At 43.3% G+C, this 22,282-nt stretch overlaps 2 protein-coding genes across 2 annotated transcripts in view; one reads left to right on the top strand and one right to left on the bottom strand.

The window, feature by feature from the left end:
* Nucleotides 1-4,060: 4,060 nt before the first annotated feature.
* On the bottom strand, nucleotides 4,061-17,272 carry WDR77 (WD repeat domain 77). Its single transcript, XM_018559758.1, has 10 exons — nucleotides 17,136-17,272; nucleotides 14,235-14,420; nucleotides 13,054-13,195; nucleotides 12,570-12,619; nucleotides 10,895-10,965; nucleotides 9,246-9,300; nucleotides 6,520-6,591; nucleotides 6,219-6,327; nucleotides 5,546-5,612; nucleotides 4,061-4,390 (listed from the first exon to the last, which is right to left on the bottom strand). Exons 1-10 carry the CDS (start codon nucleotides 17,218-17,220, stop codon nucleotides 4,232-4,234), a joined length of 996 nt encoding a protein of 331 aa, XP_018415260.1. The 5' UTR covers nucleotides 17,221-17,272; the 3' UTR covers nucleotides 4,061-4,231.
* A 386-nt stretch (nucleotides 17,273-17,658) lies between these two features.
* Nucleotides 17,659-22,282, top strand: part of ATP5F1 (ATP synthase, H+ transporting, mitochondrial Fo complex subunit B1) — a 16,708-nt gene continuing 12,084 nt past the window's right edge. The window contains exons 1-2 of the mRNA XM_018559757.1: nucleotides 17,659-17,807; nucleotides 20,945-20,984. Coding sequence (XP_018415259.1) covers nucleotides 17,780-17,807; nucleotides 20,945-20,984 — 68 coding nt within the window. The 5' untranslated portion in view covers nucleotides 17,659-17,779. The remainder of the gene's footprint in view (nucleotides 17,808-20,944; nucleotides 20,985-22,282) is intronic.

The raw sequence follows: 22,282 nt of genomic DNA, 5'->3' as shown, positions 1-22,282 counted from the left end.
TGGTTATTTGAGTTACTGTTGCCTTTCTATTATCTTGAACCAGTCTGCCCATTCTCCTGACAGCAACAAGGTATTTTCCTCCATACAACTGCCACTCACTGGATATTTTCTTTTTCAGACCATTCTCTGTAAACCCCAGAGATGGTTGTGTGTGAAAATCGCAGTCGTTTTTTAAATACTCAGACCAGCCCGTCTGGCACCAACAATGCCACGTTCAAGGTCTATTAAATCCCCTTTCTTCCCCATTCTGATGATCGGTTTGAACTTCAGCAAGTCGTCTTCACCACATCTAGATGCCTAAATGCACTGAGTTGCTGCCATGTGATTGGCTGATTAGCAATTTGTGTTACCAAGCAATTGAACAGATGTACCTAATAAAGTGGCCGGTGAGTTTTTCTTGTGCCTGGACATGCATTAAAAATACATATTTATATTCCCTAAGACAGTGATGGCGAACCTTGGCACTCCAGCTGTGCCAAAACTACAAATCCCAAGATGCATCTGCCTCTGGGAGTTATGTCTGTGGCTGTCAGAGCCTTGCAATGCCTAATGGGACTTGAAGTTCCAAAACAGCTGGAGTGCCAAGGTTCGCCATCACTGCCCTAAGATTATCAACACAAAGAAGGGAATGTATCGAAAATAGAGCATGCACAATGTCAAGCAGTTGCCCATGGCAACCAATCAGCTTCTCTCTTCAGTCTGTTCAGTGGTCCCCAAACCGCTAGCCCCCCTCCCTGTGTATGGGTGTCTCTTTCAGTTGGCCAGCTGCTGAGGAGATACCAGTGCATGTGCGCTCCCGCAGCTATCTGTGTGATTCCACAGACAGCTTGTGGCAAACCACGCTCCCACTCACACTTTGACTGACGGGAGAAGGAGCCTATGGCTCCTCTCCCAGGATACTCATTGAAATCAGTTCATAACAGCAGTAAGAAAGCGTTATGCACTGCAGGGCTTAGTCATAAGGTTTATGAGCCTTATGACTAAAACACAAACTGGACACGCATTGTTATTAGTCCTTGTATGGCTTTTTTTGGTAAAAATTATCTTCTTGGGTCCCAACAGTAACAAGGTTTTATTGTGGTCCGACCTAAAACCATTTACATGTATACATGTATTTCAATTGTGTATTCAGATTTACACTTATGGGATGCTACCTGAATATTGGAATTAAACTGTTCTTTAACACAGATTATTAGAACTAAAAAGTAAGCTGCTGGCAAATTGAAATAATTTAAAGGAACAGAATCGCAATAAGAGCTCATTAGGTGTACCTTGGATCTGTAAGAACATACTCAGCCTGCTATAGTGAAATAAAAAAACGAATTACTGGAAAATAAACTAGTGATTCTCAACTAAGTTTCACGGTGTAACAGATCAGGTACAGAATTTGCAGAGAAAGGTGAGGGAGCGTGCTCGTGGCCTTTGCGGTCAGAGGCAGCAAATAACTTCAGGGCAACTAACTTGATTCAAATTACACTGTGAAAGGATTTGGTGGGGCTTGTGCCTTAAGTCAGGCCTCTAGTATTAAAGTGAAAGTAGTTTTTAAAAAGAATCAGACATCTTGTCATCTCTGCTCAGACACAACAACTTCACTCTAAAGCTTGAAATGGCTTGCAAATTTACATCAAAGTGCAACTTTATTGCCTCCACATAAGGCACTGCCAGCGCAAAATGCCACACATGAATTTTTACACACACTGCAGGAATATGCTTTGGTCTTCCATACAAAAGTGGCACTTTGCCTTAAAATTTTTTTTCCCTTTTCTCAAAACATTAACTCATGACATGGCAATGTTTCACCATGGTTCCTCACTATTTTTTTTTTTCTTGTGGTGGGGTAGGATGATAGTTTTCTGTTAAAAGAGAAAGACATTAAGGTCACAACTATCCATGAAATTAGCATAATGTCAGGTTATGTAAACTTGTAGGTTGCTTACAGTTTAGGTCACATTTCCAGTTACAGCATTTTGATGGAATATGGGGGATGTTGAAAACTAATTATGCTGTGATATGTTAATTACAACACTGAAGTAAACAAAACAGAAGTTATTTAAATGGCCCACTTTCCATCACTTCACACCAACAGCTTTCATTTGACGTTTTCCCCTGTCGTCTTTGGTGTTGTATTCACCTTGCACAGGACAGACAGAAAATCTTAGTTATGTTTTACAATAGGATTTAGCACACTCATTAAAAAAGGAGAATTATGAGGTGAGTGATTTTCACTCAGCCCCATAATCTGAGCCGACCTGTGACAATGAAACTGTCACAGGTCGGCTCAGTAGATTGGGAAGTGAGCGAACACATACCAGCGCTCACTCACTTCTCAATGTATCCGTGCAGAGAGCCGTGACTGTCACTCATGGCTCCCTGCAGGAATTCCTCCCCCTCTCCCCATTTGATCCTCCAGCGCTGACTGGCGGAACGGATGGGGGAGAGGGTGGGTACAGCTGGCTCCGCCTCTAGATTGACTGCTGGCTCTGCCTATCACGCAGCTGGGTGGATCCAGACAGCATTGTCGGGACCCGTTCTGGCGTCTCAGTATACCGCGAGCTACAGCCTCATAGTTCTAGCCATCCTGTGACAATGAAACTGTCACAGGCCGGCTCAATAGATCGGGAAGTGAGCGAACACATAGCGTCGCTCGCTCACTTCTCGATCTATCCCTGCAGAGAGCCGTGACTGTCACTCATGGCTCCCTGCAGGAATTCCTCCCCCTCTCCCCATTTGATCCTCCAGCGCTGACTGGCGGAACGGACGGGAGGGGGTGAGCACAGCTGGCTCTGCCTCCAGATAGGCAGAGCCAGCTGTCAATCCCGCAGCTGGGTGGTCTCGACAGTAATGTCGGGATCCGTACCCGGCTGCGGCCTGTAGCTCGCAGTATACTGAGCTTTGGGTGACGGGAGGACACTAGTTTGTGTCCTCCTGTTACCTTTAGGAAAACTATGGGGAAAAGCACTCACCCCATAGTTCTCCTTTAATGGTTTCCATAAACTGAAGTATTGATAAAGTAAAATATACTCTTCCCAATATTGAGAGCAGAACACTGCAGCTGTCACACGCCAGCTCTATACCAAGAGCTGAGTGATCGTTTAAGTGCTGATTGCTCAGCTCAGTCTTCTCCCTGCAGAGTGCAGTCACCACTCATCCTCCCCTCTCTCTGTTCCTCCAGTGCTCACTGAATGGACACAGTGGAGAGGTGAGCACAGCTGGCTCTGGCTCCAGAGAGGCAGCGTGAGCTGTCCATCAGACAGCGGAGTGGATCACCAGCAATGATCCTTCCCAGCTGCAGTGCAGCTCTGTGCTGTCAGCTTATAATAGGCAATTGCCTACTATATCCAGACTTTGGTTCTCAGGAGTACATTAGTAAATGTACTCCTGTGACCCAAAAGAGAAGTACAGCCCCTAAAAAAAGGTTTGGCTTTACGTCTCTTTTAAAAAGGTTACAGATTGCTAATCTACCACTCATTAAGTTACACAAATTATTCAACTTTGTCTTCAGTATGCCAGTTGTAAAGAGGATGTTCATTACAGTGGAAGAATAAGAATAAGATTCTCAAGGCAAATGTGTTCTGGCCCACAACAAAATGTCATTGTAGGTGGTACTGACCTTTAATATCGCTATCAAAAATGGTGTCACGATAACACAATATTAAATGTTTACAATTGACAGTATAAAGAGGAAATACAAAGTAAGTGCAACAAAACAGAAACGCAATTGTTAGAGGTATTTACAAGATTTCTTTGAACCAAATGCCAGCGCAACATAGTGCCTTTAAACCAATGGTTTCTTCTCTGGACTCTCACAACTCTGCCTGCGGTGGCACCTGTTGGTTAAACCTACAAAGTGAATTTTCCAAACATGATTTGTTAAGACACATTGTGGAGATAAATTTTAGTCCACCAACAACATGAAGACTAATCTGCCGTGGCTTGCAAAGAATAGATTGGGCACTAAACATTACTAATCAGAAATGTAAGGAACAGGGAGCAGTTTTTTGAAAATATTAGTAAGCTCCTTTAACAGGTTAACTGCAATGAGCATAAACATGGTTGGCATGCGATTCATTATCTTGATCTGTTGTCTGCCAATATGGCAAAAAGTGTTTGACACAAACCTGCGATCACTGTACACTACACCTAGGTCTGTAATCTAAATACTCAAGGAAAGCATGCAGTACTAGCTTTATATTCAGCAGTAACACAGCTGCACACTTTGCTGGCATAAACATTAGGTTTGTGCCTCAGCCTGAGGCTCTGGATTGTTGTTCTTTTGGATGCTATGATGAAGAACTTTGTGGTCCCATCCCACGGTTGTGAAGCTATCAAGATTGACTGGTGACCATGCTACACCTGTTACAAAATCACAGTGAGATTTATCGTTGAAGCGGTGAAGGAGGGAAAAAAAAAAAAAAAAAAATAATATATAAAAACTGCATTAATACAGAAGAAACCAGACTGTCACACATTTTTTGGAAGATTTCAGAAAGCTTGTATACATTATATATGGTGCTTGCTAGTTGATGCTATCAAGCATATTGTAATGGTTGCAATGAGTACAAATTTTTATACAGTGGAGCCAATGGGCAAAGTGCAATTCACTGCTGCGCCACTTTTTCCGAATGAAATCTTCCTCTTATTTTGGGATATGGGTTGGTATGAGACTTGTGACTACCTTCTGTTTTAAGGAGGCTTTACTGTGCTACACTTTAATATTTAAAACAAAGACAATTTAAAGCATATCAGTGCACTTCTATATTTCCCAATGGCAAAGTGTCATAAATAACTTATATTTTTTTGTCTCTTGAGCTTAACGGGTTAGGGAGCTGCCAATATGCACATAAATAGATCCCTAAGCCAGACAAACAGAATTATTTTCGTGTCTGTGCTTCCTACCTTTTTAAAAGTGGCAGGGTAGTCTAGAGTTCAAAAGAGGCTTGAGGAAAGTTCATACTTATGTGTACAAGCCTGCTAGAGGAATAAGCTCCCTAAGGATGTTTTTATTTTTTACCTGCTAGACCTTTTTATTAAATTGTCAAGAATTATTATTATTATTATACAGGATTTATATAGCGCCAACAGTTTGTGCAGCGCTTTACAATATAAGGAAGACATTACAATCACAATACAAATCGAGACAAGATGGTAAGGAGGGCCCTGCCCCTGAGGGCTTAAGAATTTTATTACATTCCTTTTGCAGACAAGCAGGACAATTAGGTTTCATGCATCTGCTAGTAAAATGCTTCTTCCACATCTAACACTCTTGCTAGTTATTAGCCATTTTCACTTTACTTTGTTTTTTTACTCTTTGGCCAGGTAAATGCAAACAGATAGATACAGACAGATTACTAAACCACTTTCGGAGGCATCCCCCATAGTACAGCTATTGTGTATGTTAAGCCGGGCAAATGCAGTGCAATGACTAATAAAAGCCCCACATAATATCTAATAAAAGCCCCACATAATATCCAATATATAACAACATACTTTAAAGTATAAGAATATCTTCACTTTGCAAAGCAACTGATAGAAAATATACTTACATTACTGAAGATTCAGCATCAAGGACCACAGCAGAGCAGTCTTCACTGATTGAAGCCAGAAATGGAGAGCTAGAATGAAAAATTGTTTGTCAATAAACCATTTTTTTGCAATTAGAATGGTTATAGGTTATAAGCTTGTATACTAGTCATTGTTCAGGAAGCAAGGAAAAAGAGGAATAGTTAGATTTCATAAACTGGATTCTACACAATACTGATTATTAATGGTGAGTGGAGTTTGGCTTTAACCCCTTTATGAGGACTTTATGTTCAATAAACTGTCATCATTGGAAGAAGTCTGGTTGGCAGGATTTTTTCCAAAGCCCAAAAGCACAATTAAAGCAGTCTCCTTGTTTCCCACCAAACTTATCAAAGGAATAGCAGATAAAAACATTTTAAAAATGTTTAGCAAGAACATTAGACAGTCACTAGTGGTCACGGGCTAAGAAATGTTCACTCTCACTGCAACTGGCACAATGTACAAGGTAGCTTGTTCTAAGAATACACAGACAATGGCTGTACAGCATATGCAACAATTAATGTATGGTGTTAGAGGAATTCAATATAAAGCAAATATCTTCAAAGCCCATTTAGAAAGTCCAAAAGTATAGGTTAGGTTATGAAATCCTAAACTGAACATCAGAGCATTATAGAAATGGAGAAAGCCAGGGGTTTTACCTGTGATGCGAATAGGCAAGACCTGTAATTGGCCTGGAATGTATGGCCACTGCTTTGGCTGAATCAGGATTCTTCAAATTTACAGTGTAAATATTACCAGTCTCATCACCTGTGAAAAAAAATAATGTTCCATAAATACCCTGCTAGTTAACTCAGTAAACTGATGTTTTCCTATAGAATAGATAGAAATAGAACTATTATACCTGCACATAACCCTTGGTAATAAATATACAAATGTCTCACACATTATACTTGGAATCGGCGTTTCCTTTAAGGAAAAAAAAAAAAAAAAATAACTTACAAAAAGCAAATGTATCATCTTCAAGAGGATGCCATGCAACATACGTGGGGACACTGTGTGAGGCAAAAAAATCTACAGACAAGAAACACATTACAATCAATATCTCAAATCATAAAATCACAATGACAAATATTTTACACAAGCCATAAATTCTTAATATTTGCCAGGTTCTCAATAAAGCACCAGGTAAACAAAGTAATGATATTTCCTTAGCTGTCATTTTGCTTATATGAAGGATTGTACTATATAAAAAGCAAAAAAGTAGGGATGCACCGATACCCGTATTTTGGTACCCAGTACCGATAATTATTTTTCTGTACTCGCCGATACCAATTACCGAGTAACGGAAGTCCCATTCAGGAAGCCAGGTGGCGTGTAAAGACTCGCCACCCGGCTTCCCGATTAACAAGAAAGTCTGTCCCCTCTTACCTTGGTATGTCCAGCCTGTCACGCCCCAGGCCTCTCTCCAGCCAGAACGCGGCCTTCCTCCGGTACCCAGCCGGAGCAGTCTGGCATATCAGGAAGCCGGGTGCCGTGTAATGACACAACGCCCGGGTTTCTAATTGGCCGGCCAGACGGCTCCATGCTCCCTCGTCAAGAGATGACGAGGGAACATGAAGCCAGCTTCCCGGCCAATCAGAATGCCGGGCGCTGCATCATTACACGGCGCCCATGCTCTCTCATGACAAGTGACGCGCTGCCCGGCTTCCTGATACTGGAAGTACTCGTGCTAGGCATCGGAGCATTTGGGCGAGTACGAGTTCTCGCCCAAATACTCGGTATCGGTGCATCCCTACAAAATAAAGCATGTTGACTAGATACAAAATATGGCACTAAGGTGTCAGAGCAGTACCGCAATCAAAGCTGTTGTGATTAAACCACTGAAGGCAGCCAAGTGTTGCAAGACCAGAGACTGGAAAAGACAGCAATGCTGTACAAGGAGAGCAATGCGACGAGATTTCCTCCAGGGCCAAAAAGAAAACATGGTGTGCATGAGCAAAACTGCCCCTAGCAGATGTTTAAGCTGTGCCATAGTGCAAAACATGAAAAGAACACAGGAGGACGGATCACCACACTATGCAGCTAGAAGCATCTAAAAAATACTTATAATAAAGCCCCATAGGAAGATAACTTGAAGTGAGGGTACAGTTACTAAATCCATAAAGGGCTATGCTATGGAGGAGCAGCCATGGAAATGGTAGCCCATAACCTAGAAGAAGGGACTGTGATGCAGAGTCCAGTACCCAAAGGCATCAGAACATGAAGTTTGCATCAAACCCATATGTTAGTTACAGAACAAGTCATCAGAGCATGGTACACAGCAGAGGGTGGGTCGTCGCTCTGAATCTGGAGTGTATTTGAGAATGGTGTACTAAGACTTAACACAAAATGAGTGGTCAGAGACTGGGTCACTGTTTTTAAACAGTAAGGTACTTTGCAGCGAACAGACACAGCACATGGGTATGAAGTGCACAACAAAGCAGAGTACAATGCCCATAGTCTACATACCATGAATCTTCGCTACTTGCACAGGCAAACTCACAAGTGAGTATTCAGAGACTGGATCACACCAAAGGCTATGCCACGGTTTTGGAAATGTAAAGCGCTCTGCGGCTGACAAACCAATACATTAAAATGTCTGGATCACAGTACAGAGGCAGCTGTTGTATAGAGACAAGCTCAAGCAGCATTATAGGAGTGTCAACTGAAGAAAAAATACATACACAGTAGTATTGAAAATGTTAATAAAAGGGTAAAAAAAAAAATATTACATAAAAGTTTTTTCCCTGCAAAGCTGAAGAAAGTGTTCAACCTCCTAGGACAGTAGCAAAAAAAAAAAAAAAAAAAAAAAAAAAAGAGGCATGGTGGTCGGAGGTGGGGTCTTACAGTGGGCTGGCTTACTTTTTTGGGTCAGTGTCCCTTCCTCTTGAAGACAGCAGTACAGGCAGTCCCCAGGTTATGAACATCCGAGTAACGTACGATTCTTACTTACAAACGGAGGTTCGAGGCTTTTCCACTAGATGTAATACTACCGTGCTCGTGTCGATGTTCGTTGTACTGTACCTCCTGTACATTACAGGAAATTATTGGATGTGCAGACGAGGAGTGGGTCTGGTTTATAGTACTGTACCTCCTGTACACAACAGGAAGTTGTTAGATGTACAGACGAGGAGTACCTGCTTCTTCTGGGTCTGGTACTGTACATTACAGGAAGTTGTACAAACACATGTCAAGGTAACCTCAAGTAGAACTCCATGCAAATTTTATTTTTGTAGTTTTGGTTAGTATGGTCTGGGATTAGAACCACTGGGAGGGCAGCAAAACATATGTTACAGGGGGTTAATCCTCCCCCATGCTATCCAAAACGAAAAACATTTTTTAGCTGGCGTTCCACCTTCCATACAAATTCAACTCAAGAACAAACCTACAGTCCCGATCTTGTTCGTAACCCGGAGACTACCTGTATACCAAATTGTTTATGTATATCTACAGTTCCTGTGTGCTTCAATGGATGATGAAGAAAACTCAATAAGCTACAATAAGTTAATTTCTCTTATGTGCAAGGCATAATAAATGCTCTTAGTACCTAAAATTTCTCTGCCAAACCTTCTGCCACTAATGCTTCTGTGCCAAAAACATGCTAGTTTTATAAGCTGAAAACAAATGTACAGTTACATCAGTAAATTCACAAGGAAGAGAATCGGTCATCCACCTATGCTACTTACTAATACGTTTTGCTGGCTTAGGGTTTCTGGTGTCCCACAACAATACCCTGCCATCCTTGAAGAACATAGAAACAAAAATGAAAAAGACATTAGTAAAACGCATAAAAGACAACCGTAGGTATGAAGGCCATTCAAAAATTAATGAACATATGGAAGGGTCATAAGTGCAAAATTTGTCATTAAAATTATTTTTTTTATTGTTTAATAGGAATTGGGTATGATAAGGATCAGTTTTTTTTTGCCATGTCCCTATTCAGGCCCAAGTAACCATAGTCTCCGGAACAGGAAATAAGAGGAATTCATCTTGATGGGGATAATGGTACTGGAAAAAAAATAAATGGATTTCATCCTAATTTCACACTCTGCTACAATGGGCTTTATTGATGTGTTTCTACTTCTAACTCGGTGACCACTTTCCCAAAAAGGAGAAAAGAGGAAATCTCGCCAATAGAGATACAGACAACAATATATGCCAGATAGAATGGGGAAGGCTTAGAAATGATCTAAAAGAGAAAAATAAAAAAGTCTGTCATCCAATGCAGAACCAAGAAGTCTGTATTATGCATTACAGAGTAGCAGAGTGTGAGCTGTACCAAGGTGGAGCTAGTGAACCTGTTAACCATTGTAATTAGTAATTCACTACTTGTTTTACTCCCACAGGTGTACATAAACCACGATGCCAAGACAAATTCAGTTTCAGGTCTGGCTGGATACTTCTGTAGGTCTATAGATGAACTTTTGTAGATACTGGATCCTTTATAATAATACATTAGCAAATAGTATTGGGCTGGGAGCCAAGCAAGACATTTTACAGGAAGCTACTGTGGGATCTCAGACTTTTAGAGGAAATTAATGTTGTTAAAAGCAGTGTAACCATGTCTTCTCTATTGTGCATCAAGCTGAAATAAAGTACCTCTTGCCACAATCATCTGATTTTAAACAACTGGCATAAGAACATAAATCTAACGCTATATATATCAGCCTCCTGTAATCCCCTGAGCAGTACTCAAACTGGAGGAAAGGAGGACCAGCACTCTCAGCCAAAAAGGGCTCTATAGCTGGCACAGTGCTCATCATCTACTACTTGCTATTGCTTATTGCACTTCACAGTCAGTGCTTTTTGAGCCATAGTCAGTATGTGTCAGCAGTGCAGTCTCATGGGATACCTTTGCATTTGAGGCTGGGTTCACACCTAGGCGTATTGAATATGCGTGTTTGTCGCGCCGTGCGTTTTTACCGCGTTTTGCGGTAAAAAAAGCGCGACAAACGCCCGTTTCCAAGGGCTACTTGGCTGTATCCCAAAGGAAACGCGAGACCAAAACGCCCCAAAGAAGTACATGTACTTCTTTGGGCGTAGGCCGCTTTGTATCGCGTTCGGACGGGCGGAAATACGGCAAGGTGTGAACCAGACCCATTGAATACAATGGGATTTAGATGTTTGAGCGTTTTGTAGAGCGTTCGTCGAGCGTTGAACGCGCTACAAAACGTTCAGGTGTAAAACAGGCCTAAATAAAACCACATTTAAAGAAATCAACAGGGTTGAACTATCACAAATGCCAAAGTGGAGCAATAAAATACTTAAGAAAAAAGTTTGTGCATACGTTTCATAATAGATGTAGCTTGCAGCTATAACGAAAGATAACCCTTACCTCACTGCAGGAGAGAAATATTGTCTCTTTTCCAGGGCAGGCAGAGACACAATTTACAAAGCTGGAATGTGCTAAAATAATAATAAAAAAAAAAGTAAAAACAAATGTCAAATGTATTTGCACAAACACACACAAAGCCTTTGGCAAGTTAAACTGCTCTCATATATGTATTTCATCTGTGTATATTGCAGTTTGCCTGGAATTCAGTTCTAACTGTATTACTTCCCTGTCACAGCAAAAGAAAAACATCATCCCAGTGTCAGCCTGTAAGCACCCAATGGAAGCTGATCTACCTCCTGCCTGAGCTCAGAGCAGAAATCCCATCTGTTCTCTCAGTTGCTAGAATAGAGAAAGTAACTAAAGTGGATTTCCAACCACAAAAAACAAAATACCTTCTTTCCTCTAGTCAATGGTCGGCCATTTTATTTTTGTTCCCTGCAAGTCCCTTCAAATTTCCACGGATGTAGTGATCATGTGACCACCCCAGCTCTACTGCACATCTCCCAGTGTGCGAGCAGTGAGTAGCAGAGGGCACAGATTACAGGTCACTTGTTCTGCAACCTCCTTCACTAACCCCTATCCGGGACCTGCCAAAGAAAAGTGGCAGAATTTGCAGTCCAGGCCATCAAGAGCCTACAAACTAGTTCTGTAAATTGCCATTTTCACACCATTGATAGCAAGGGTCCTCATGTCTTTGCACAAAGACCAAAAAAACAGTAGTAAATATTTGACCGTTTACCCTTTGTATTCTCAATACAGGTCTGTTGACCATCCCATTCTGCCAGAAGGAAATTCTGGAGGGGTCTGGAATGTACCTGAGCCCACGTTACTGCCGGTATGGCTGTTGTCATGAGGCCCAGTAGCCGCATGATACGTCTGAAAGACACCTGTGGCGATGAGTGGACGGCTCTCGTCTCTGCCATCAGCTTCACATTGCCACTGCGGGAGAAAGTTAGCGTGGCCGAGCGGTTGTTGCAGCTTGGGAACGCCGGGTCTTATGACCCTCTCACCCGGAAGTGACGTCAGACGCCCGCGCCGATTGCGCGCGTCACTTCCGCCCCCGCACGTCCGCCGGAGAATCCCTTCCCCCTACCACGAGGGCCGCACTACTGCCTGAGAGGACGCGCCGGGCAGCCTGCCCCGACGGATCGCGCCCGTTACCTAACCGATGCCTCACCAAGGATGCCAGTGGCCGACCCCTGTTGCACCGGATCAAGGTAGGAGAATCGCCGCAAACCACCGCCGCTGAAGCAGGGGTATCTGTGGTAGGAGAGCTCCCCTGAGCCAGCTACACCAATGGCCTAGCTGCCCTGCATACACTTATGCCGGGAAGCTATGGCACCAAGTTTAGACAGTTGGGGCTGTCCCGGAAGCCCCCCTTCATGGATACCCTAGGTCCACTGACCCTTTGCTGTACCCCTGTCGGGGGGAAGCCCCTGCTCACCAGCACCTAGGCCTAGGAAAACAACAAACATTACGATGTCCTGCTCGGCCGGAGGAAACACAAAATAACTGAAGTGTGCTAGGCTGGTACTCTTTTTATTCTAGGTGTGGGTGATGTGTTTCCTGTTTCCCGTGGGAGGAGCCTATCTCTCTAATGCTGTCCTGGAAGGTGACTAGAGAAAAAGTAGTTTTCCTTAAAATCATACAGTGCTTGGACAAATTGTACACTCACCTCTATATGACTTTATGGGAGTTTTTTGAGCAAGATCCCAAACCTTTACACTGAAATACAAATGTGGGTATTACAAACATGACACAGAACAGACATCAGAAAGTATTTAAAAAAAAAAACATACTAAAAAGGGGCAGTCCATGCAAAAATATCAGCTATGAGTAGATCTGGCAGGCCACATCTCCCCGTGGCTTCTTATAACTCTTAGAGACACTATTGGAGATCTCATCCTGACATAATCAGCTGTGTTCTCATCTACTTTGGAATTTTAAAATGTCCCCTCTCCTACTGTTGAATTTTCTAGAATATAAAAAAGGAATCCAACAAAAAAAAAATGGGAACCCCTGATATTGGTCTTGTAGTAGGAGCAAGACTGTGAAGTCAAGCACAGAGATCTCACCACGACAGTCTAGAAGAGATACCAGAAGCTGAAAAAAGTTTTAGATTGACTGACGGACTCGAACTTAAATAGTTTACTGCAAACCTGAAATCCTTGCTCCCACTAACCAACTGAGAGCCGCCAGTGAACACGCTCAGCGATGTTACAATATCATCATGCTCGTATTTGGTAAATTTATTAGCAAGCAGAGATTCATTATCCAGCAACTCCCATAGCTCCACTGCACCTGCCAAAACAAAAATAACATAAATGACAATGTAATTATTACTAGGAAAGAGGCACTTCAAACAATGTAATAACAAATTCATTCATGTACACTTATTTATTATTTATGGACTGTAGGATAAAATACAACACCTCAGGTCTTATTCAATACAAAATATTCATTACTCAAAGCACCCCCTTCAACCTACATAATAGTTTGGCTGGTCATTTTTTTATGGATGCAGTACTATATTTGAGATTTTTAAATTCTCTATATCATCTCTGAGCACCAGACAGAGCTTTGATGTTTTTTTTTTCCATCGACTTGGGTGTTGCGATTTGCATCCTACTTGTAGCAAATTCCTCTGCTCTGGAGGTTTGGGGTGATGGAATCTATGCTCACCTCATCTCATCTGATGGCCCACATAAGGGCAGGGTAAGGCCTCATTCACACTGCCGCGCATATACGCGTATTGTACCATATGCAACTAAATGGCTCCATGCACATAGCTGCATATGGAGCCGTATATTTGCGTAGTGTAAAAATGCGCAAAAACAGAATGGACCCGAGATGCGTCCGAGCAGCGTATTTTACGCGCATACGTGTGTTTGCACGCGTATATGCAGGTAAGTGCATTGAGTTCATTAAAATTTCTATTACGAATGATGCATTCCGGGATTGCATATAGTGCACGCATGTAAGCACATATACGCTCGTATTTACGCGCAGGTACGCGTATATACGCAATATACAATTTTGCTGTTGTGTGTGAATGAGGCCTAAACGTCATTGACATCTTCCCTAAACACAGTTGGCTGTACAGGCGGATTTTAAAGCGTTTCAAAAGCTGCACTTATTGGGAGCCCACAGTTGTGCTTCAAGTAATCTGATTTAACAAAAATGTAAAACTTTGGTATGATCACAGAGGTTTCATGAGGGGGGTTGAATTACAGATTTATAGCTTTGAACAACTAGATTGTAAGCTCTCACGAGCAGGGCCCTCCTGTATTGTTAACTCTATATATATTTATTAACTGGTAGGCAAAATATACATATATACCGCAATCTGAAGCTACAAGGATTCCTTTCTCCAGGACCCAGGCCACATCTACCACACCAGCCTCTGTCTGAACTCCAGCTGTGCAAAGGCTTTCATTAGGGGCTTCCAGAGGATCCTTAAAAACCCAGATGGAACCTCCCCAAGTTCGACTGTTGAGACTAGAAGCTGACATCAGCAGGGCCCCATCTAAAAAATATGAATATACAGTCATTAAATATTATAAAACAGTTGAAACACACAAAAAGAGACCATCACAAAATAGAACTCCGGTTGCGGCCAAAAGAAAAGTATAAAAATGTCATACCCATGTTATAACAGTCTGCAAATACTACATACTTTTTGTACACCTGTCTTATACCTGATATTCCAAACTATGGAAAGAATTTACACTGGAAAACTGGGATCCACCCCAGATGCCTAAGTGACAGCTGGCTCTGCCTCTCTAGAGCCAACCATGAACACCCCCTCCCCTGGCTGCCCCTCCAGTGAGTGTCGGAGATTCAGAGAGGGGAATCCCTGACAGGACTGCGACCGAAAGCCACTGCTCTTCACTTGGAGAGCACACCGAAGAGCTGAGAGATTCATGATCACTCAGCTCTCCGTATTTTGAGTGTTACAGGATTGAGTTTGCCTAGAACGGATTTGTCCCACAATGACAGAATGTTGGGATGTAGAGGTCTGAATGGAACAACCTCGAAGTAGGCTACTATCGGCCCAGAAAGAACTGCAGAGTTGAACGGCTCCTGGACTCTAGAGGATACGAGCGAAGTATCAAGAGCTTTTCTTGATGAAGAAAAACTTTTGCTTCAGTTTTGTCTAAAACAAAACCCAGATACTCCAAGTGATGTATGACTTCTGAAGGTTCAACATCCAACCGAACCTTTAGAGGTCCACGCTGGAAGTTGGAGAATGTGCCCTTTCTCTTGCATTCCTGTGACCTCACTTGTTCAGGAAAGTGCGGGGATAGAAAGACAAGTGCTGTAAATCAAGAGGTTGTCTCCTTTGCAGAGTGTGGTTGGGAATTAGAGGGCGCAAGGTCACCGTCTCTATCTCACCTCTACTTCACCCAGAAGCATGAAATAAAGGTGACCGAGCTGTGAAAAATACGAGCCAAGACTACTTCTATAATATGTTAAAGCCGATATGACATTTTAGTAAATGGCTTGACTTACAGGCCACTTTACTAGTTAAAGTGTTATTAAACCCTCACGTTTTGCATATAACTACTGGTAGCAAGCAGTAGATATATGCAAAACGAGAAAAAAAAAAACCGTTCAAAGGGTTAATACTTACCTGTGTCTCTGCCGCGCACTCCCGTCCGAACATTTCTTGGGTGGCCGCAAAGGATCTTGGGGTGGGTGCATGTGCTGTTCAGATGTTCGGCCGGGAGATGAGGAGAGACACAAGGTAAGTATATGGAGCAGCGTGCACCCACACATACTCCGTGGGACAGCAGAGAAGGAGGAGGACAGAGGAGTCAGCGTTGAATCGGAGACCCGCAGCAGCGCTGGAGGGACTGCTAAAAACTCCTGGAAAGAAGACGATGATCGGATTAAGAAGCATAATTTAAGGTAATCCTTAAATTAGCATGGGGGGTGATTAGCAAAAGATGCATGCTGGGCCATCCAGACCAAGCATGTATAGTACAGGCTTTTAGGACCAGTCCACACTATATTGCTGCAGTAATGCTCATGGTAACACACACTATATGCATCATTACATTGTGGTGCCATTCATTTTAAATGAATACCTCTGCACAATAAAGGCCCATTTATGCATCATTGTGCAGTGTGTATATGTGGTATGTCATATTAACATGTATTGTGTTACAGCCGCCCATTTGAATAGGTTGTCAGCGCTCCCCAGCATGTCCAAAATCCCCCTTTTTTTTTTTCTTCAATGATGTCCATCCACATGTGAGCGCTGTGTCGCTTGTAGCTTTAAAAAAAAAAAAAAGCACATGAGCGCACTACAATGCATTGTGGTTGCAAAAAATGGTGCATGTCAGATTTTTTGGGGGGACATGTTAGTTTGAATGGGATATCTTAAAGGGTTTGGTTTTTCTTTCCCATAGATCTACTGCTAGCAAGCAGTAGATCTATGCAAAAAGTGTAGAAAAAAAAACAGCTTTTAAAAAGGGTCAATACTTACCTGTGCCTTCCCCGTGCGCTCCCGTCCAAAAATGTGAAAATTCTCGGGCGGCCGCAAAGCATCTTGGGGCGGGCGCATTGCGCAGTTCACATTTTCGTCCGGAATGCGAGGAGAGACACAAGGTAAGTCTATATACGCGTGCACCCGCATGCAGACACGATGGGACAGGAAGTGCCAGCAAGCTCAGAGGAGTCAGCGCTGGAACGGAGACCCGCCACAGCGCTGGAGGGACAGTTTAAAAGGACAGGAAAGAAGATCGGATTAAGAGACGTCATTTAAGGTAAGTGCTTTAATTAACATTGGGTGGAGGGAAAAAGGTTTTTGACTTTAATGTCACTTTATGGGCACAAGAGCCCATTGACACCAGCAGCAGGTATGAGGTGCCCAACAAAGTGCTGATGCACCGATCCCAGCACTTTTCAGTTCCATGGGTTACAGCAGGGTGGGAGAAGGTAGTTTCACGTCACATCCTGTTGCACTGAAAAAAAGCTAAGGCATATTTTTTTTTGCAGCGCTGTGGTGGTGTGACTACGGTAGTGCCCATCCATGATATCATTGGAGCTGCGCTGGAAACAGCCAACGCAACCCCAACTCAAGTAGTGGGAATAGACTATAACACAACACATATTAACGCAGGCAAAAACACAAGCTTTTGCGACGCCAAGGCATGAATGGGCCCCAAGTGCTTTTATTTGTCTGTATAAATCCTGCGTCCTTGGTTTCCCAGGTTCTCCTCCTCCATCGTCTCACCTGGCCGGTACCTCACTGCTCCCAAATGGACCTCCATACAAGCCGGGGCCCTCATTGGGCTACTCCAGGGGCTCTCTGAACTCATTTCTCCCGCACGTGTCCCGGCTTCCTCCCGTCATTCACAGCTCGCCCAGTCCCTCCCCTTCTTAGACCCCCCTCCCCTTCTTAGACCCCCCTCCCCGAGAGGAAGTGTCAACACCGCCATGTTTGATATGGGAACACCGTAACCTGGGCTATAAAAACCTAATAAAATGATTACATCTCAAATAGTTAGTAAAAGAAAACTAATTTTGTCACACTCCTTGTCAGTGAGCAGCCCTTGTAAGAAACGCCGGGCTGTGCAGCTCTCATGTCTGAATCACACACTGCATTAACATGTGTAATGTATATATTATTAGAACACGAATGCCCCTGTTAGTTTTTAACAAGTCAACCGAGCCATATAAAACGCCCTGCTAAAAGACGTCCGCCAGTCCTTGCCCTTACATAACATGGCTGCCCGGTAGCCTTGACGCCGCCAGACGTATGAGTAGGCGTGTCCAGCGCCATCTTGACACTTGGGGACTTGTCAGGGACACGGAGGGCACCGGTGCTGCTGGAGGAGGCTTGTCTCGTGTGTGTTCCTGTCCAGAGAAAGCTTCATCATGCTGTCCAGGGCGGCTCTGTTATCTGGTGGGTCATCTTTTATACATGGAGAGGAAGTGGGGAGCGGGGGGGGGGTCACTCGGTGTTAGTGTGAAGGACATGATTCTCTCCAAGGTCCAGGCCTTCTACCATGGATCTCCGGGTCACTGAGGGGGTATGAAACCACCTTCACCGAGGTGGCTGGCCTGTTAGCATTTCGCCCTTCATTTATTTCTTTAAAATGGGTGTTAAAATGTTTGTAAGGTCATGGTGGATATTTGTTTTTTTACTTCCTTAGAGTATTTGAAAGAAGAACTCTGGGCAAAAATATCATTAACCCTTGCATTGGGGCCATCCCAGCACTGCACTGCTCGTTTTTGTCTAGGGTAAAAAAAAAAGCTATGCTTGCTTACCTGATTTTTGGATCTGGCAGATCTCCCTCCTGCCTGTCTCCTCCTACCATGCAGCGATGCCCCTCGGTGTCCTTACATACCCTATACACTTTTTTGGAGGTGACCACTCAGGGACCTTAGAGGGAGAGAGAGGCTCCAGGGACCATTCTAAGAGCTGGCTGGCTCTTTGGTGTGTAACTTTTTGTGTGTGTTTCACCCCGTGCAAAAAGGAGGCAAAACCCCCCCCCCCCCCCAAACAGCCAAGCAACTGAAAACCACTAGGCCACGCAATTGCCACCTGTCTCCTAAAAGCATAAACTTGTTGGCTTGTAAACGTTAGAACGTGCCATACAGACAAGATTGTATTTAGACGCTGACCACTAGTAAAATCCTATGTCAAATCATAGTGTGCAGGGGCCCTTCAAAAAAGAACTCCAGGCATTCTTTTGATTAACCCTTGCAGTGGGGCTGCCATTCCACACTGCAGGAGTTAACTGCTGTTTTAGTCTAGGTGCAAAAACAAAAAAAGTTTATACTCGCCCGAGCCAGCCCGCTGTCACAGCACTGTCTCTGTCCTCCTATGCTGCAGCAATGCTATGTCCCTCTGCGTCCTCATGTCTATACACAGTGTATAGAATGCAATAACACCAGGATCATTAGACTGGGTGGAAGAGACACTGCAAGGACTGGTCTAAGAGCAAGCGGGTGAGTATAAACCTTATTATTGTTGTTCCTAGATAAAAACGAGCAGTTGACCTTTTTAGGGCAGAGGTAGCCCCACTGCAAGGGTTAATTAAACATTTGCCTTGAGCTCTTCAAGTGCCAAACTAAGGTGTTCCTAGCTCTAGGTTTCCTGTATTTATATGGATGGCTTGCACAATGTTAAATCTAGTTCTAGAGAATGTTTGGATCATCCAGGTTTCCTCCATTGACTTAAAGTGGACCTTTACTCATATCTTTAAAATAACAACAAACACACTGTTAGAAATGTTCAGTAATGACAATCTACACACACACATACTTCAAGATAATTGCCGGCTTTGTATTCTTTGAATACCCGTTTTCTATTTTCCTCCCCAGTCTTTTCACAGTGTCCATTTTAACTTAGGGCAGGTTACTGGATCACCCTTTACTTCCTGGAACTCTGGCACATGCGACTAGGACATGTGACCATGTTCATCATCCCAGGGGAGGAAAATACCTTTCCATAAGATCTCATGAGATTACAGATGAGATTTCCCAGCAATGCTCTGCTGATGTAACCTTCCCAGGAAGCAACGCTTGGGCACAGATTACTTTGTGTGCCAAAGAGAAATTTTGTGCCAAAAAAAATTGTAAGTAAAACAAAAAATATGTTTTTTTTAATGAATGTAAGATGATTGCATATCAGCATGCAGAGCTGTATGCTGATGTGATTTGTAGTCAAAAGGTCCACTTTAAGCCATTATTTCTGACCTTGTACAGTCTGTAGTAAGACATTGGAAAGCTTCATTAGTCATTTTACTCCAAAAGGGTTCCATTTTTATTTTTGACCATGGATCAGGTTGTATTGACAGTGTCAATAACGTTTCCATTGACCCTGTGGGCTTTGGTCAAGGTTACTGAAAACGTAGAAATCCAGACATTGATACAACTGTTTGAATAGTGTTATTGGATTTTATGTGGGGAGTTTATAATCATTAAAAGGCTATTAGTAGTAGTTTCAACTGGCGTTGTTCTGTAATGGCATTCTACCACTCATCTGAATGGCCAAGCATCTTTAACATTACAGAAAAAGTCCAGTTGATTGCAACTACTGCTACTAGATGTACCATGACCTTGATATGTTAGAGCTTTCACATACATAATCAGGGGTGCGACATTCCTAATGCCCGATGGCCAGAACATGCAGTTCCGGGCACCAGGCAGGTAGTTTTCTTTGGGCAAGTAGGGCTAAATGTAGAGCGGGGAAGCCGCCACTCGTTTTGTACAAGTGATCTTGGCGATGCCGCCAAGACCACTTGTAATACGCCTGCAGGGCTGTCCAGCCCCCACCGCCGACTGCCTCTTTACCTGCCGACTGCCGCCTCCCTCCACGCCATCTGGAGGACCCTGGACCACGGCATAGTAGTTCAGGGTGGAGCAGAGCGGAGAACATTCGTTCTCCGCTCTGCTTTGCGTGAACACTGAGACATTCACTCGCAGTCTTCCCATCTCCGCTGTCACAAGAGAGTCAGCACTGTGCTGTGCTCAAATGTCTGTATTGGACAATCAATAAAGAGAACCTGTCACCTCCAAATGCTATCACACAGAGGTTTGTTAGCTCCTGTGTGATGGCAATAAAGTAAAGTGAGTAAATAATAAAGTAAAGTAAGTAAGTGAAAAAATAAATAAATTTAGTAAAACAAAAATGTATAAAAAGTAATAATTACAATAAAGTGATTAAAATAATAAAATCAAAACAAATGATAAAAAATAAAGCAAAGGATAATAAGATAAAATAAAAATTTAAAAATGTGATAAAAAAATAATTAAAACCAATCTTGCCATCTGCATGCGAATAAACACATGCATAGGGCATTGCGTCAGTGCTGCCCCCATTCCACTGTGTGCCATATTGTATATGGCTGGCAGCAGCTCTCTCTAACACACACACACAATGTGCATTAAAGGATAGGTTCACTTTTCTAAGTAATTTTGGAAAAATTGAATTGCCTGCTCAAATCAGCCTTATTGAATAAGCCTACATGAAAAATACTTAGACTTCTTCAGTGAAGTATGTTCTCATCAATATATTTTTATTTGTATTTGCAGCCTTCCATGTGAAGAAATCTGCCCCTGTCGTAGTAGTTGGGTAAGTATTACGTGTGTGTGTGTGTGTGTGTGTGTGTACTTATTTTTTCCATATGTGCCTGCTGTACTGTTTTAGGAAACTAGACCTGACTTGATAAATCGGTAATGCTGCTTTTAGTTAAAGGAGAACTATGAGATGAGTGATTTCCACTCACCTCATAGTTCTAGCCGACCTGTGACAATGAGACTGTCACAGGTCGGCTCAGTAGATCGGGAGGTGAGCGAACATATACCAGGTTCGCTCACCTGGAGGGCTGGATTCCCCTCTCCCCGCACCGATCTGCCAGCGCTGACTGGTGGAACGGACGGGGGAGGGGGCGGGTACAGCTGGCTCTGCCTCTAGATAGGCAGAGCCAGCTGGGCGGATCCCGTCATCTACGTCGGGATCCGCTCCGGCTGCAGCGTCTCAGTATACCGCGAGCTGTAGCTTGCGGTATACTGAGCTTAGGGTGACGGGAGGACGCTAGTTTGTGTCCTCCCGTTACCCTAAGGAGAACTATGGAGAAAAACTCTGACCCCCATAGTTCTCCTTTTAATTCCCAAGTCATCTTCTAGGACAGTATATGAGTGAACGGCTCCGCCCACTCAAAACAGAAAACACATCAACCAGCATTTACAAAAGTGTAGAGCTACACAGGCACCTTAAGCTGCTTATACACTGCAATACTTTCTTTGTTCAACCTGCAGGATCAATGAAGAAAATATAACAGACTTATCCAACCTATGAACGCTGATCGAGGAATCTCCCGCTGTCTTCATTTTATTCTGAAGGCAGCCACAGGCCGCTGTCAGAATACCTGAACAGAGCTGGCAGCTCATTGGCTGCCAGCTCTGTTAGTTTAAAGATTCTGCTGATCGAGGGATGCTGGCCGAAAGGGTGCCGACAGCAGCACCCACTGTGCAAATTTCATCAAGCTTTAGTTATTTGTGTCTCCTCCAAACTAACAGGAGCAGTGCAACATTTTGTTATTTTTCCCTTAGACATTTGTGCTACTTGCAGTGGCTTTCCTGCTACATGCCTCCCCTTTATTCCCACATACAGTGGACCAGGAGGGAAGCATGCCCGGGCCTTTCCCAAGATGGACTTCTCTTCCTTTCACCAACTAAATATTTTTTGTTTTTCTTTTGCCGCAAGGCTCCTTTGCTGTAGGAGAAGCAACCATCCCCCTGGTATGCCCCCTTTAGTTGAGCCTTTCCTGCATTGGCCTTTCTGGGGCCCAGCTCCTTATATTTGTGCCCTGGGAATAACTGGTGCTCCACGTCTGCTTTGCTCTGGGGAATAGACTTGTCTGCAATGAA

The sequence above is a fragment of the Nanorana parkeri genome, unplaced genomic scaffold (assembly GCF_000935625.1).
Source record: "Nanorana parkeri isolate BGI_ZX_2015 unplaced genomic scaffold, ASM93562v1 scaffold415, whole genome shotgun sequence".
Lineage (NCBI taxonomy): Eukaryota > Metazoa > Chordata > Amphibia > Anura > Dicroglossidae > Nanorana > Nanorana parkeri.
This window is presented reverse-complemented; position numbering and strand designations above follow the sequence as displayed.